The 15466-nt window shown below is 43.0% G+C and overlaps 1 protein-coding gene across 1 annotated transcript in view; it reads left to right on the top strand.

Annotated features, from left to right (window-relative positions):
- The window catches only part of LOC124552500, a 65027-nt gene extending 52494 nt beyond the window's left edge, over positions 1–12533 (top strand). The window contains exon 6 of the mRNA XM_047126784.1: positions 12290–12533. Within this exon, the coding sequence (XP_046982740.1) occupies positions 12290–12414 (125 nt within the window). The 3' untranslated portion in view covers positions 12415–12533. The remainder of the gene's footprint in view (positions 1–12289) is intronic.
- The last annotated feature ends 2933 nt before the right edge of the window (positions 12534–15466 follow it).

Genomic DNA, 15466 nt, shown 5'->3' with positions numbered 1-15466 from the left:
GAAGCCATAGCCAGACTGACCAATTCCTTAAATAGGTGGCTAAAGGACGATTGTGGGTGAATACCACGTATTATTCTTATGGCACTTTTTGTGCAATGAAGACTTCCTTAAAGATCAGTTACCCCACAACATTATACCGTATGACATTATTGAACGAACCATTTCTTCTGTTTCTGTTTGTATGCTTGGATTGATACAGTACTTGTGCCATCTGCAAAAAGAACTAATTGTTCTTGTATTCTAGATGGAAGAACCTTTACATATATGAGGAATGGTACTGGACCTAAGACTGAATGTTTTGGAACCCCATACATCATTCCTCCTCAGTCAGAATCATGTCCTTGGACTATATTGACTTACTAAGTACAACTTTCTGTATTCTTTTAGTTAGATATGGGATCATCCAGTGGTTGGCTATACAATTAATTTCATAAAATGTCTACCTAGGAGAATACTGTGATTCACAGAGTAAAGTGCTTTTGGGAGGTCGCAGACAATACCAACCTGCACTGTTTTATTATTTAATGCTTGTAAAATATGGTGAGTGAATTTGTAAATAGCATTCTCAGTAGAGCAACCCTTCTGAAACCCAGACTATGATTTTCCAAGGATACTGTTGTTGCTAATATTATTCTAGAATACACCAGCTTCTCAAAAATTTTGGAGAATATTGTCAGCACTGAAACAGATGAGAAGTTATTGATATCTCTCTTAGCATATTTCATTAAGAGGGGTTTAACAGCACCGTATTTCAGGTAGGACTGGTTTTATTACAGGGGAACAGATTTTTAGTACGCTACTGGAAACACCATTAAAACCAGATGAGCTTTGATTTTTGAGAGAATATATAAGTTTATTAATTTCAGAAGGAGAAGTTCTTGATACACTCACACGATTGAATTTTATGGAAGTTACATTTTCGACACACTGCTTTGATTTTGCTTCAGAACTGTTTGTCCCTATGCTTTCTGCCACATTTCAGAAATGGTTATTAAATACGTGTGCTACAAGTGACTCATCATTTACAGCTCTTCTCTTCAGTCCAATAGTGATGATGTCTTGTTCTGTGGCTGGTTGTCCTCTCTCTCATTTCACTCCATACCAAATAGCTTTAAGTCTGTTCGAAGTACTGATTTCTGATGTTATGTGCATGTTCTTTGATTTTTTAATAACCTCTCTTAGTGGTTTTGAGTAGGTTTTTGTAGTGTGCAACTACTGCATGATCTACTTGTTCCTGCCAAAACACACATTACCATTAAATGAATTTGCAATTGTCAATGAAGACAACCATCAACTGTAGAATGAAGTGACAACAATGAAAATTTGTGCCGGACCGGGACTCGAACCCAGATTTCTCGCTTATTGCTAGTAGTCGCCTTTCCATTTGGCTATCTGTGCGCGACTCACGGCCAAACCCGGACTTCCGTATGTCGCCAACCGTGCGACTGTAACCTGTACTCGTACATCCATTTTTTATATATATATATATATATATATATATATATATATATATATATATATATATATATATATATATATATATATATATATATATATATATATATATATATATTTTCCCATACAGGTCAGACATTGTACTTGAAAGTGGCTTGCCTGGTATCAGCAGGTAAATACAACATTGCAGTGCCTGTGTTGTTCTGATATCGTAGATGCATTTCCCTTTTCCTTTCACAGGATACTTAATTCCTCTAGTGATTGATGGTTTTTTGCAGGACTGTTACGTGTCTTTTCTGATTAGCTTATTTGGGAAGCTATTTTCAAAGAATGATATGAATATATCATGGAATAGATTAAATTTTATGTTAGCATTTGGTTCATTACAAATTACCCCCATGTCATCTCATCCAAACTATTCTTTAAAACATTTATCAGCAACCAAATAAATAAAAATACTAAAAGAATGTACAGAAAGGATTGGTCTGCAAATCTCATTCCAGCAGTTTGTCCCCTGCAAATCTCTTTCCAGCAGTTTGTCCCCTGCAAATCTCTTTCCAGCAGTCTGTCCCCTGCAAATCTCTTTCCAGCAGTCTGTCCCCTGCAAATCTCTTTCCAGCAGTCTGTCCCCTGCAAATCTCTTTCCAGCAGTCTGCATTCTTCTGCTCAAAATCAAACACAATGTGCCAAGATAAATGGAGTTACATATTTCATATAGCTAGGTGGCATCCTTAAACCTGCAGAAGTAGGAAAGGTCGTACAGAAGACTCTACTATAAAAAATGAAGAGAGCTAATAGCAAAACACAAGATGTATATAATAAGAAATGCATATCCTTTCAGCCCAAGGTCAGACACTACAACATAGTGATCAAGTCTGAATTCTGTATGCAAGTGTGACATTAACACTGCATACAGAAAGCAAGATGGAAAACATACTGAAGGAAGAATGCAAAATCGTGAGAGAAATTCTTGGTCTAAAGTTGACCTAGCAGCAGATGTCAGAAAAAGGTTAAAATTTTACACACACATCAGCACGCTACCATCAACATACTCACCAACAGAATTGTGACATACAGACAAGGGATCAAGTCAACAATTCCATGGACCACACTAGTCAAACTTTACTTAGAAAATCACAAATCGATCCAACAGAAATTGAAGACAGAAACATTGTACAGAGACAAGATATAGAAGTTGAATGTTAGGTCAGAAAATGCACTCCAGAAGAAACCAGGAACAAAGTGCACTGAAGGTAGAAAGACTCCACGGAGAAAAAAAAAACGAGAGCATTATGGAAAATCAGGCAGAATTCTTTGTATGAGCCAACAGGAGCTCTATGCAAATAATTCTTCCAGGATTGATATGCTGTGTCAAATTTTGCCTCTTACATTAGACAAAAATCTTTAACTTTTATATTTTTAATGCATTTCTTTGGCTACTTTGAAGTTAATGCAATAGATCATTGAAGACAATATCAGGATTGACATAGGACAGTCAGTGTGATTGCTGTGGCCGAAGGGGCAAACGTGAATGTACTTTGATGTTGATACCTATATTTCTAGACTGCATTTGACAGTCACATTTGTATTAATATTTAAATTTTCTGTGAGTACCATCAGCAGTCCACATAGGCACTGGGCATCAGTGTTCCTTGTTGCTCATTACCTAGTATCAATGCTGCTTACCCCCCCGATAGCAGTCCATCTCAGTTAAAATTGTTGGGACCTACTGTCATCTCCAGATCTTCTTGAACTTTCCCCTGGAGCATGTGCATCTCTTTAACGAGTATAGAACTACTTTTAAAGTTGACTACCTGACCAAATTCCTTGCCATATTTGGCAATTGTGAGCTGTAATGGATGGTTTAAGCCTGTGTGACATGGTAATTTGTGTTTTGGAACCTTACTTCATCTGTATAAGTATCATTACAGATAAAAACCAACAGCTCTGTGTTGTTTTCCTGTATTATATTGAAACAAGTTAATTTTTTATCTTCTGAATGCTAGAAAATACAGCTGAACTTCTTTCTTTCTGAGTTTCCTGCCATATTCAGTAATGCAACTGGTGCAGGGCAGGCAATTTGGTGTCGTGTCCTCGACCTGCTTCGCTGTTGATCAAATTTCTACTGATTGCAATGTAACATATCCATTAGCCATTAGTGTCTTCCTCAAGAACCAAAGTCCCTGTCCTATATGTTCAACATCACTGATGTGATACACTCATCTGGGCCCTGTCCCAAGGACAGCCAAATTTTCTGCAAGATGGTGAGTTGAGACCACATGCAGATATGTTGTTGTTGTTGCTGTTGTTGTTGTCGTCTTCAGTCCAGAGACTGGTTTGATGGAGCTCTCCATGCTACTCTATCCTGTGAAAGGTTCATCATCCCCGAGTACCTACTGCAACCTACATCCTTCTTGCCTCAAAAAGTTGAGGTTCTGAAAGCTGTACTACATTACGTGTTCTACTAATATCTTGCAAACAAGGACATCTAGAGCTGCAACATCAGTGTCAATATTGAACAAGGTGGACTCACGTTTGGAAGGACTGGTGTTCAAATTTCTGTTTCACCATAGAGATGTAGATGATCTGTGGTTTTCCTAAATTTTTAAAGTGAATGCCAGGCTGGTTCCTTTGAAAAGGCCACAGCCAATTTCCCTACCAACATTCCCAAGCTCAAGCTTGCGCTCTGTCTCTAATGACCCCATTGTTGACAGGCAATTAAATCCTGATCTTCCTTTTAGTATTGTCAGTCTCCTCAATTCTTAAGATTATGTTGAGGTGACTGCCATTTACATGCTTGTCGTACCCTTCAAGCTCTTCCTTTCTGTATTCCAGATAATGAGAGTGTTGTCGTATACCAGATGGCTGGCACTTACTCAAGAAAACGTAAAGGGAAACTTTGGAAACACACACATTCTTGCTGCAGGAGATAAGGGAATCTCGTGCAGTGCCTCAATAATTGTAATTGTTTTCCTACTCGCTACTAGGAACTCTGATACTTGGCACTGATGTGTGTTGTTGTTCGCTACTTAGCAAATGTAAATATGAACATAAGCAAGAACCCAAGTTTACCACTTGCCCCTCAATTACTACAATGGCAGTCAGTCATGATGCAGCTACATTTTCGTATACTGTTGGCAATTAACAGCCAGTGAAATGCAGTTTAACATAAACAAGTGGGGTTTATGTCTAATATAAGGGAAATAGTTAGGAAGAATGCAGCAGAGCAGCTTAATTAGCCGTAGAAGAAGACTCCAACATCAACATTGAAACATTAGCCATCTTACTGTGTTAGGCATGTTTTTCTTTAGTTCATAATACAAAAAGTTTGGATAATGATTTATCTGTTCCTGTATTTTAAAATGGATTAAAAAAAGTCTTGACTGCAATAAAATATTTATTTGTAATGGTACTCAGTTGAGCAGCAGATGTTTGTGGGTCAACGACACCTTCTCCATTCACTGCCACCACTTACCATCGTGGTATAAGTGATCTGAAGATGGCCACATTATTACTAAAACCAGTTACCGTTATACATAAGTATTTTACTACAACCGAGACTGTTTTTAATTCATTTTAAAATATTTTAACTAGGCTGCTGATTTTCTCAGAGAGAAATGTTCTAAAAATTAAATTACTCATTCCTGTATTACAAAACTGTTCGGCTGTTTCCTGTTCTGTTGATGGTGATAGAGCTTTGTAAGCTATCTGTTATCAACTATCAATATCATCTTTTTTGTGTAATTTCCTTTTCTCTCTCTATAATTTTGTACTTGTTTGGTGTAGAGCTAAAACTACCTCTGCAGTTAAGGTCACTAACACATACACGTGTCCCCCCAGGGGATCCACAACTCTTTTGTGGATACGTGTGTAGCGAGCACGGGACCCCGAGCTAATATGGCCTTCCTTCTTTTCCGGGCTGCATACCCCCCCTTTCCGTATCCTTCCCCATCCCCCATCTTCGCCCCCCCCCCCACCTCTGGATCTTTCCTTCCCTTTCTCCCCCTATGGGAGTATGGTTTGTGCCTACGTCCGGAGACGGACGCTTGTAAATGTACCGCACTCTTCGCCTTCCTTGCTTGTATGTCTTCATCTTTCTTCGTCCTTCTCTTTTCCTTACCTCTTCTCTTTACCCTTTTCTCCGCTGCGGCGTTTGAGACCTCTCTTCTTCCCTTTCCCTGTCTCTTTCTTCCTCCCTGTGCGTGTCTGAAGGCCGACCCACGCACTTCCATGCGTAGCCGGTGGTGGGGTAACGCGTAATTCCCCGCCCCGGGTAGACAGGTAGGACACGTACGTACCCCCTGGTAACGGCCAGGCCCAGGGAGGGGTGATTACCTGAGCTGATACCTTCCGAAGGTGCCGATTGGTCCCTCCGTCCGTTTGTTGGGAGGTGTGACCTGAGGTGTGAACAATCACCTAAGGCGGGTGTGCCCTCGGTGAGGGCCCCCACAAGGAAGGAGCGTGCCATCGGAGACGCCGGTAATCATGGGGGATTCTTCCACAATGGTTTCCTCACCTTCCACTATGTCTGCTCATAAACGTACGTTCACTGAGTCTCAGCCACAGACGGTTCTTCTATCGTTGCCACAGTTCCTTGTTGTTTCTCGGTCTGACGACGGTCACGACTTTTCCACGGTCAACCCCTTCATTATTCAGAAAGGTGTCGACGCAATTGCGGGTCCTGTAAAGTCTTGTTCCAGATTACGGAATGGCACCCTGTTGTTGGAAACACACAGTGCCCTCCAGGCTCAAAAATTGCTGCGTACTTCTCTGCTCCACACCTTCCCTGTCCGGGTGGAACCGCACCGTACCTTAAATTCCTCGCGTGGAGTCGTTTATACACGCTCCCTCGATGGATTGTCTGACGAAGAAATTCAGCACTACCTGTCTGACCAGGGCGTCACAGCTGTTCATCGGGTTATGAAAAGGGTTGACTCGAACATCATTCCAACCCGCACTGTCTTCTTGACATTTGCCAAAGTTCAACTCCCATCAAAAATCAAAGCAGGCTATGAGATAATTTCCGTTCGCCCTTATGTCCCAAACCATACGCGTTGCTATCGATGTCAGCGGTTCAATCACACCAGCCAGTCCTGTTCCAATCCGGCGAAATGTGTTACGTGTGGCAAGGATGCACATGAGGGTGCTTGTCCACCTCCGTCCCCTCGCTGCATCAACTGTATGGGTGACCACGCTGCTTCCTCTCGAGATTGCCCCGTTTTTAAGGACGAAAAACTCATCCAGGAAATAAGAGTGAAGGAAAAGGTGTCGACCTTTGCTGCTCGAAAGTTACTCGCCAGTCGACAGCCCACTGTGCCTCAGAAAGGAAAATACAGCACTGTCCTTGCTTCTCCTCGGCCAACAAAGGAGGCGGCCACGCAGACTTGCGACCTCACCTTTAGTACCACGGTCGTCAGATCGGCCAGCGCAAAGATCGCCCGTTGAACCTCACCACTTTCGCCTGCCCACTCAATGGCTCACCCTTCGTCGGGTTCTGCTAAATCTCGAGCCCAAAAGTCAGACGCCAAGTCTTCGAAAAAAGAGCATTCTCGTGAAGAGTTTTTACGTACCGCAACTTCACAACCATCGGTTCCTCCTTCATCTAAACATCATACTTCCAAGAAGGCTACGAAGAAACACAGTTCCTCTCCTTCTCCGCCAAGGCGTGTCCCATCTACAGCACCACCTGGCGGAAATCGCCCTCGGCCGTCTTCTGTGTCGCTGAGGCGCACTGCTGGTGGCCGGTCAACTGGCCGATCGTTGATGGCTGGAGCTGCTCCTGACCAACCTATGGATCAGGATCTTCTGCCTTCGACTGAATGCCATTCCATGCTGTCGGTCGCAAGCTCTGAGCAGTCGTTGAGTTGACAGCACCCTTGGTCACGTTCCTCCATTTTCTGTTCACCCTATGTCCATTATCCACTGGAATATCCGCGGCATTCGAGCCAATCGGGATGAATTGTCGATCCTCTTACGATCCTACTCGCCGGTCATCTTCTGTCTTCAGGAAACAAAGCTGCGTCCCCATGACCGCTTTGTTCTCCCTCATTTTCAGTCCGTCCGATATGACCTCCCCTCTGTTGAAGGCACTCCAGCCCATGGAGGACTCATGATTCTGCTCCACGATACTCTCCATTATCACCAAATCCCCTTAAACAGTTCCTTCCAAGCTGTCGCCGTCCGTCTTTCCCTTTCTGGATACACGTTCTCTCTTTGTACGGTATACATTCCATCGTCCACACCAATGGCACGAGCTGATCTCCTTCATTTTCTTGGTCAGCTTCCACCCCCCTATTTGCTGGTTGGGGACTTCAATGCCCACCACCCGCTTTGGGGATCTCCACATCCTTGTCCACGTGGCTCACTATTGCTAGACGTCTTCCACCAAGCGGATCTAGTCTGCCTCAACACTGGGGTCCCCACATTTTTGTCTGCCTCCACGACAAATTTATCTCATTTGGACCTTGCGCTCGGTACTGTTCTGCTAGCTCGGCGCTTCGAATGGTTCGCCCTTGATGATACACACTCGAGTGACCACTTTCCATGTGTTCTTAGACTGCAGCCTCAACTGCCATATATGCGCTCGCGACGCTGGAAGTTTGCCCAAGCCGATTGGACACTTTTTTCGTCTCTAGCGACATTCGATGACCGTCGCTTTCCCAGCGTCGACGATGAGGTCACACATATTACCGACGTTATTCTCACAGCTGCGGAACGTTCAATACCACGCACCTCCGAATTGCCCCGGCGCCCCCCAGTTCCTTGGTGGAACGAGGCATGCCGTGACGCAATACGTGAGCGGCGACGTGCTCTTCGCATTTTCCGTCACCATCCAACTTTGGCAAACTGTATCCGATATAAGCAGCTCCGTGCGCGAAGCCGTCGCGTCATCCGCGATAGCAAGAAGGCAAGCTGGAAATTCTTTATTAGCTCATTTCACACCTTCACTCCCTCCTCGGAAGTTTGGAGTCGGCTTCGACGGTTCTCAGGCGCGCCTAGTTTCTCCCCGGTCTCTGGGCTTACTGTCGCGCATGATACCTTAGTGGACCCCGTCGCAATTTCTAACTCATTGGGTCAGCACTTTGCTGAGATTTCGAGCTCTTCAAATTACCCGCCAGCGTTTCTCCCGAAGAAACGTGCAGCGGAAGTGCGACATCTTGCTTTCTCCTCTCAAAATCGCGAAAGCTACAATACTGTTTTCTCCATGCGGGAACTCCAACATGCCCTCTTCTTCTCGCTCCTCCGCCCCAGGACCGGATGGTATCCGTGTCCAAATGTTGTTGCATTTATCAACCCATAGCCTGCATTACCTCCTTCGCCTTTACAATCGAATTTGGACCGACAGTACCTTTCCCAGGCGATGGCGGGAAGCTATTGTCGTTCCCGTTCCGAAACCTGGAAAGGACAAACATCTCCCCTCTAGCTATCGCCCCATTTCTCTCACGAGTAGTGTCTGTAAGGTTTTGGAGCGTATGGTGAATTACCGTTTAGCTTGGTGGCTGGAATCTCGCAGTCTTTTAACACCAGCCCAATGCGGATTCCGAAAGCATCGTTCTGCCGTTGACCATCTTGGCATCGTTCTGCCGTTGACCATCTTGTTGCTCTCTCCACTTATATCATGAACAATTTTCTCCGGAAACGCCAAACGGTAGCAATATTTTTTGATCTGGAGAGAGCATACGATACCTGTTGGAGGACAGGCATCCTCCGCACACTGTTCTCTTGGGGCTTTCGAGGCCGGCTGCCCCGTTTTCTTCGCGAATTTATGGCAGAGCGCACATTTAGGGTGCGGGTGAACACTACTCTCTCCCGTACTTTCTCCCAAGAAAACGGGGTACCCCAGGGCTCTGTGCTGAGTGTTGTACTGTTTGCCATCGCCATTAATCCAATTATGGATTGTCTCCTTCCTGATGTCTCGGGCTCCCTCTTTGTGGACGATTTTGCGATCTACTACAGCTCTCAACGGACCAGCCTGCTTGAAAGACGTCTTCAAGGATGTCTCGATCGCCTCCACTCGTGGAGCATCGAAACCGGCTTCCGTTTCTCACCCAGTAAGACCGTTTGTGTCAATTTTTGGCGACGTAAGGAGTTTCTTCCGCCCTCCTTACATCTAGGTCCTGTCAACCTTCCGTTTTCCGACGTCGCTAAATTCTTGGGTCTTATGTTTGACAGAAAACTGTGCTGGTCCTCCCACGTTTCCTATCTTTCGGCTCGCTGTCTGCGTTCCCTTAACACCCTCCGTGTCCTGAATGGTACCTCCTGGGGAGCGGACCGAGTGGTCCTTCTCCGCCTCTATCGCGCCTTAGTGCGCTCGAAATTGGATTATGGAAGCATAGTCTACTCCTCTGCTCGGCCGTCTATTCTTCGGCGTCTCGACTCTATCCACCACCGTGGATTACGTTTAGTGTCTGGAGCTTTTTACACCAGCCCTGTGGAAAGCCTTTATGCTGAGACTGCTGAACCTCCGCTGTCCAATCGGCGGGCAGTCCTTCTGAGTCGTTATGCTAGCCATCTGTCTTCCATGCCTGCTAATCCAGCCCATGACCTTTTTTTCGACACCTCCTTTGATGTCGGGTATGCAGGCCGCTCCTCCTCCCTACTACCCCCGGGAGTCCGCTTCCGTCAACTGCTCCATTCTCTTTCCTTCCGCTTTCCTAAAACCTTCTTGACAACTTGGGGTACAGCACCGCCTTGGCTCCATCCCCGGATCGACTTGCTCAGAGACCTATGTCAATTTCCCAAGGATGGTACCCCTACACTTGTCTACCGTCGGGCATTTGCTGCTCTATGTGCACAAATGACGGAAGCCACATTTATTTACACCGACGGCTCGAAAACATCGTTAGGTGTAGGGAGTGCCTATATTGTTGGCGACACCCCAAATCACTTTCGGCTTCCCGACCAGTGTTCGGTTTATACTGCGGAGCTTTATGCTGTTCTCCAGGCTGTCCACTACATCCGCCGCCATCAGCGGATACAGTACGTAATCTGCTCAGATTCTCTGAGCTCTCTCCTAAGTCTCCAAGCTCTTTACCCTGTGCACCCTCTGGTCCACCGGATTCAGGACTGTCTGCGCTTGCTCCACCTGGGGGGCGTCTCAGTGGCGTTCCTCTGGCTCCCGGGACACGCTGGTATCTGTGGGAATGAGGCGGCTGATATAGCGGCCAAGGCTGCAGTCTCTCTTCCTCGGCCAGCTATTCAGTCTCTTCCGTTTACCGATCCACGGAGCGGTTTATGTCGCCAAGTTGCTCATTTATGGCATGCGCATTGGTCAACACTTCCCCATAATAAATTGCGGGAAGTGAAAGCCCTTCCTTGCGCTTGGACCTCTTCCTCCCGAACGCGTCGTCGGGAGGAGGTAATTTTAGCTAGACTCCGGATAGGGCACTGTCTTTTTAGCCATCGACATCTTTTAAGCGGTGATCCTCCCCCACTCTGTCCCCACTGCTCTCAGCTGTGGACGGTCAGACACCTTTTAATTGAATGCCCCTATTTTAATCCGTTACGCTCCCGTCTACAGCTATCGCCTGATCTATCGTTGATTTTAGCAGATGACACGCGCTCAGCTGACCGCGTTCTACAGTTTATTAGTGACAGTGAAATGACGTCAGTCATTTGATTTTTTTTTTTTTTTTTTTTGGGACAACCAACCACTTTCCATAGTGGATTTTTAAGCATTCCTTCTGCCTTTAGTTTCTCAAATTTTATGACTTTGTTCCCCTTGCTGCTGATTTTAAATTTCGTTTTTTCCTGTTTCCTACGTCACGGGCTGGGCACTAATGACCATAGAAGTTTTGCGCCCTAAAACCACAAACACAAAAAAAAAAAAACATACACGTGTGATTGCACTTGACTCAGAGGCTGATACTTTCAAGACCTAGTGGTATAAGAATTTTTCAGTGGCTCTATTTGTCTGGCATGTGCACGAGTCATATAAAAATTACACCAACATCCTGTATTACATTACAAACCGATCGGCAGTGTCCTATGGAGTGAATGTGATGTGTCTGTCAGATGCAAATCTTAAAATCGGTGATATCATTGGAGCTATTCAATTACAGTAGGCTATATGCTGAGCCCTGGTTTCATCTTCTCCTTCCCCTTCATCCATATCAATACAAACACAACATTACTCTATACAAGCACTTCTCACAGTTGCCAACACAACACTGATATACACTTCATAACAGGTTGGAGGAAGACAGCTACAAAACACTTCCACTAGGATCTCACCGAGCGAGGTGGCGCGGTGGTTAGCACTCTTGACTTGCATTTGGAAGTGTGACAGTTCACTTAAGGGAAATGCTGCGATGGTTCCTGTGAAAGGGCACGGCTGACTTCCTTCCCCATCCTTCCCTAATCTGATGGGACTGATGACATCGCTGTTTGGTCTCCTCCAGCGAATCGACCATCATCTGCTAGGATCTTGGCCAAGATGACGATGAAAGATTTCCGCATCTGCCCCCCAACACTCATTTCACGAGTTAGGGATTGACTTTTTAAGTGATGTTCACATTTTGTAATTTATTTGTTGAGCTGTTTGAATATAAAAATGCTGATACCTGTATTGACTCTTCACTTTGACATTGGTATGATATAAAACTCAATTTTTCTGCCTTAAGTCGCCTGTTAAATGTGCTTTGAGAATTCAGTATGCTGCGATTATAGCCTGTAAACATATTGGGAAAAAATCAAAGAGCATTTATATGTGTGTATCATACACTGATTTAATGAGCTCTTGTAGGTATTTCGGTAAACTATTGTTAGATATTGTATATGTAAGTTAAAACTCTTGCATGCTTTGTAGTGAATGTTTTCCTTAATTTTGCTTCAGATGTTTTGAATAAGAAGACTCACTATGTGAAACCATTTTCACAGGAATCTCCCAATGAAGATAAGTTGTGGGAGGAAATTGCAAAAGCCAGCACTGCAGACTGGAGTGCTTTTTCTTGTGAATGAATCATGAAACACCTTGAAAAATACTTACACTTTTATATTTCCATGGCATTTAATATATTTTATCTATTCATGTGTAAAGTTGTATATAGCCCACTGAATAAACTTTAACAACAGCTGAATTAACCGTGTTAAGCATTGCTGTTATCATTATCATCCAGCATTTTGTGCTGTTGCCCTAGAATGTTGACCTTGGGTGACTATTTAGTCAGTTATTGGCACACTGGGGTCCTTTCCTGATTTAGTATATTGTTCTTGGAGGCACAGTACATCTAACTGCCACTCTTCTAACCTCACGCAATATGCTGACACTTCTCATGGCATTAAACTGTCCTATTTTTATCTCCATTATGGATGATGGGTATTTATTCAACAGTTTTGCCCTACACATCTGTAATCCCAATATGTACAGCTGTGCATCATCACACATTGCTTGTATAACATACCTAAGGAGAATGATTCCTTGCACAAGTTACTGGGTTTGGTCTTCTTTGTGTAGAACTATTTGATGCAGTTGCATTACAGATCTGTGCTGGATAAATTTACTGTAATATTAAATAAGTAGCAGAATGTACAGATAAGGAGTGCAAATGAGAGAATCTTGTATTTCTCACACCACTTTATAGCAGTAGCCCATCACCAAGATTACAGGCCATAGGCCTACTTAGTGACAATAACCAATGTCTGTCAGTACAAGAATGTCGCACATATCTTCTGTGTTAAGAAGCAGTAGCATTAAATAAGTATGGAATCACTATTTTCACAACCTGTCCTTTACTACCCTGCACTGCTACCACAAGTTATCACTTTAAAATGTGTCACCAACTTAAGCTCAGCAACTCTCCTTCCCACCATAAAAAACTCTGCATTCAATTTTATCTATCTCAGTGAGGACTTGAGCTTCACACTGAAATATTTTTCTCATTTTGTACAAAAAAACATGTTTCTGTAAGAGAGGATGGTTAACCTCTTGTGAATATTATTGTATCTAAAAGAAGTGTTAGTTTTCATCATGTTAAACAAAGCAGAATCACAACTGTATTTAATTAAAAATTAAATTGATTTGTGAAAGTTTCCTAAAGAAAACTGTGTGAAATATACTTACTATCCATGTTGGCAAATCCAATATTTATTTTTTATTAATTTTTTCATCTCAGAATTTTTTGTTTTAAAGGCACTTTAGGGAAGCAAAGGTGAATCGTACAGGAAAGAAAAATTAGAATTTGGAATTTAAATACTCTTGTAAGATTTCTGAATGCACTAGTGGCAATCTTCTAAACCTAAATGCAAACAAAAAATGCCAGATTAACATCTATAAATTCCCAGTTGCATCAGAGAGAGATTATTTAAAAAATGGAAGTTCATTTGCACTGTAGCTGCATAAGTTAACTGTCGTTATTATTATGTGTGCGAAGATCAATTCTAGCCAGCAGATTTTGTAAACATCACTAGGCACAGGTATTCCAGAACATATGGAATTGGCATTATACTAGCATTTGCCCTGTTCAGGTTACATGGGAGGTGGTGGTGGTTGTAGTAGTTGTAGTAGTTGTGGTAGTGGTAGTAGTACTGTGGACAGTGTTTTCACCAATCGGATGCAAATATAACTGTGCATGACATAGGTTGCAGTGCAAACCATAAAATATTGGAAAAGCCAACCAGTTCCTATTTTCAGCACACAGAGTATGATAACAGATTATTATCCACACTGTTTTATGATAGTGAAAGTAGTAAGGATGTAATGGGCTCTAGAGTTTCAAAATGTGATTCAATTCCAAGAAAAGAAAGAACGTATAAATTGCATCAAAGTACAGGTTACAGATTAGGTAAATTTGAAAAAAACCTATAAAATGAGGAGAACCAGTTGAAAAAAAAACTTAAAAAAGCTATATGATGACTGGAAATTTCAGTTAATTGAAAAGTTACATCATGTCACCAAAACGTTTATTAATATTAAGGAATGCCAATGAAACATCCACAGCAATATGATGGCTTGTATAAGATAATGCATTTGCTCTATCCATTTATAAGAGTAGTTCCAAGTTGTACAAAATTGATAGTTCGGTAATTTTCACATCTATCAACACCTGCTTTCTTTGGGATTGGAATTATTATATTCTTCTTGATGTCTGAGGGTATTTCGACTGTCTCCTGTATCTTGCTCACCATATGGTAGAGTTTTGTCAGTACTGGCTCTCCCAAGGCTGTCAGTAGTTCTAATGGAATGTTGTCTACTCCTGGGGCCTTATTTCGACTTAGGTCTTTCAGTGCTCTGTCAAACTCTTCACGCAGTATCGTATCTCCCATTTCACATTCATCTACATCCTCTTCCTTTTCCATAATATTGTCCTCAAGTACATCGCCCTTGTATAGACCCTCTATCTCGGAGATCGGCAACAGACGGACCGCAGAAGGTCGAACCTCGGACCGGCAAATATTCTTAAATACAATCCGACGTCCAACTAAGTATCCCGGCGCTAAACGTGTCTGAAAAACAAAAATTTAGTTGAGTAGATCAGCAAATCATTTAATTTAGTTGATCCACTTCATTCTATTTTCCTCGGCGAGTAGCGCCTCCCACCACACGTCACTGCTCACTCGTTCATTTGTTAAACAAGTCCGAACCTGCTGTTTTAGTCAGAGAGCACAGTGGGCGGTCGGTTTTAACTTCATTTCGTCAATCGCACACAGGCTGCGGAGCAATTATTCATTTGTTACAACTTGTCGTGTGAAAAACCTTTTCGTACATACGTACCTACATTAATAATGGGTCCTAAAAAGCGAAAATTGGACACTGAAAATAGATTTTTGACTGAATGGACTGAACAATATTGTTTTACACTGCCTGATAGGCTTCCAGCGGTTCCAGTTTGCTTAATATGTAATAAAACTGTCGCTGTTATTAAAAGTGGCAATTTAAAGCGACACTATGAAACAAATCGTCAGCAATTCCACAAAAACTTTCCTCTTGGCAGTGAGGCTCGTAAATAAAAACTACAGGTAATATAATTCTATTAGATAATGTATAAGTGTGATGTGTATAACTGCTTTGTAA

This window comes from Schistocerca americana, chromosome 10, assembly GCF_021461395.2.
Source record: "Schistocerca americana isolate TAMUIC-IGC-003095 chromosome 10, iqSchAmer2.1, whole genome shotgun sequence".
Taxonomy (NCBI): domain Eukaryota; kingdom Metazoa; phylum Arthropoda; class Insecta; order Orthoptera; family Acrididae; genus Schistocerca; species Schistocerca americana.
This window is presented reverse-complemented; position numbering and strand designations above follow the sequence as displayed.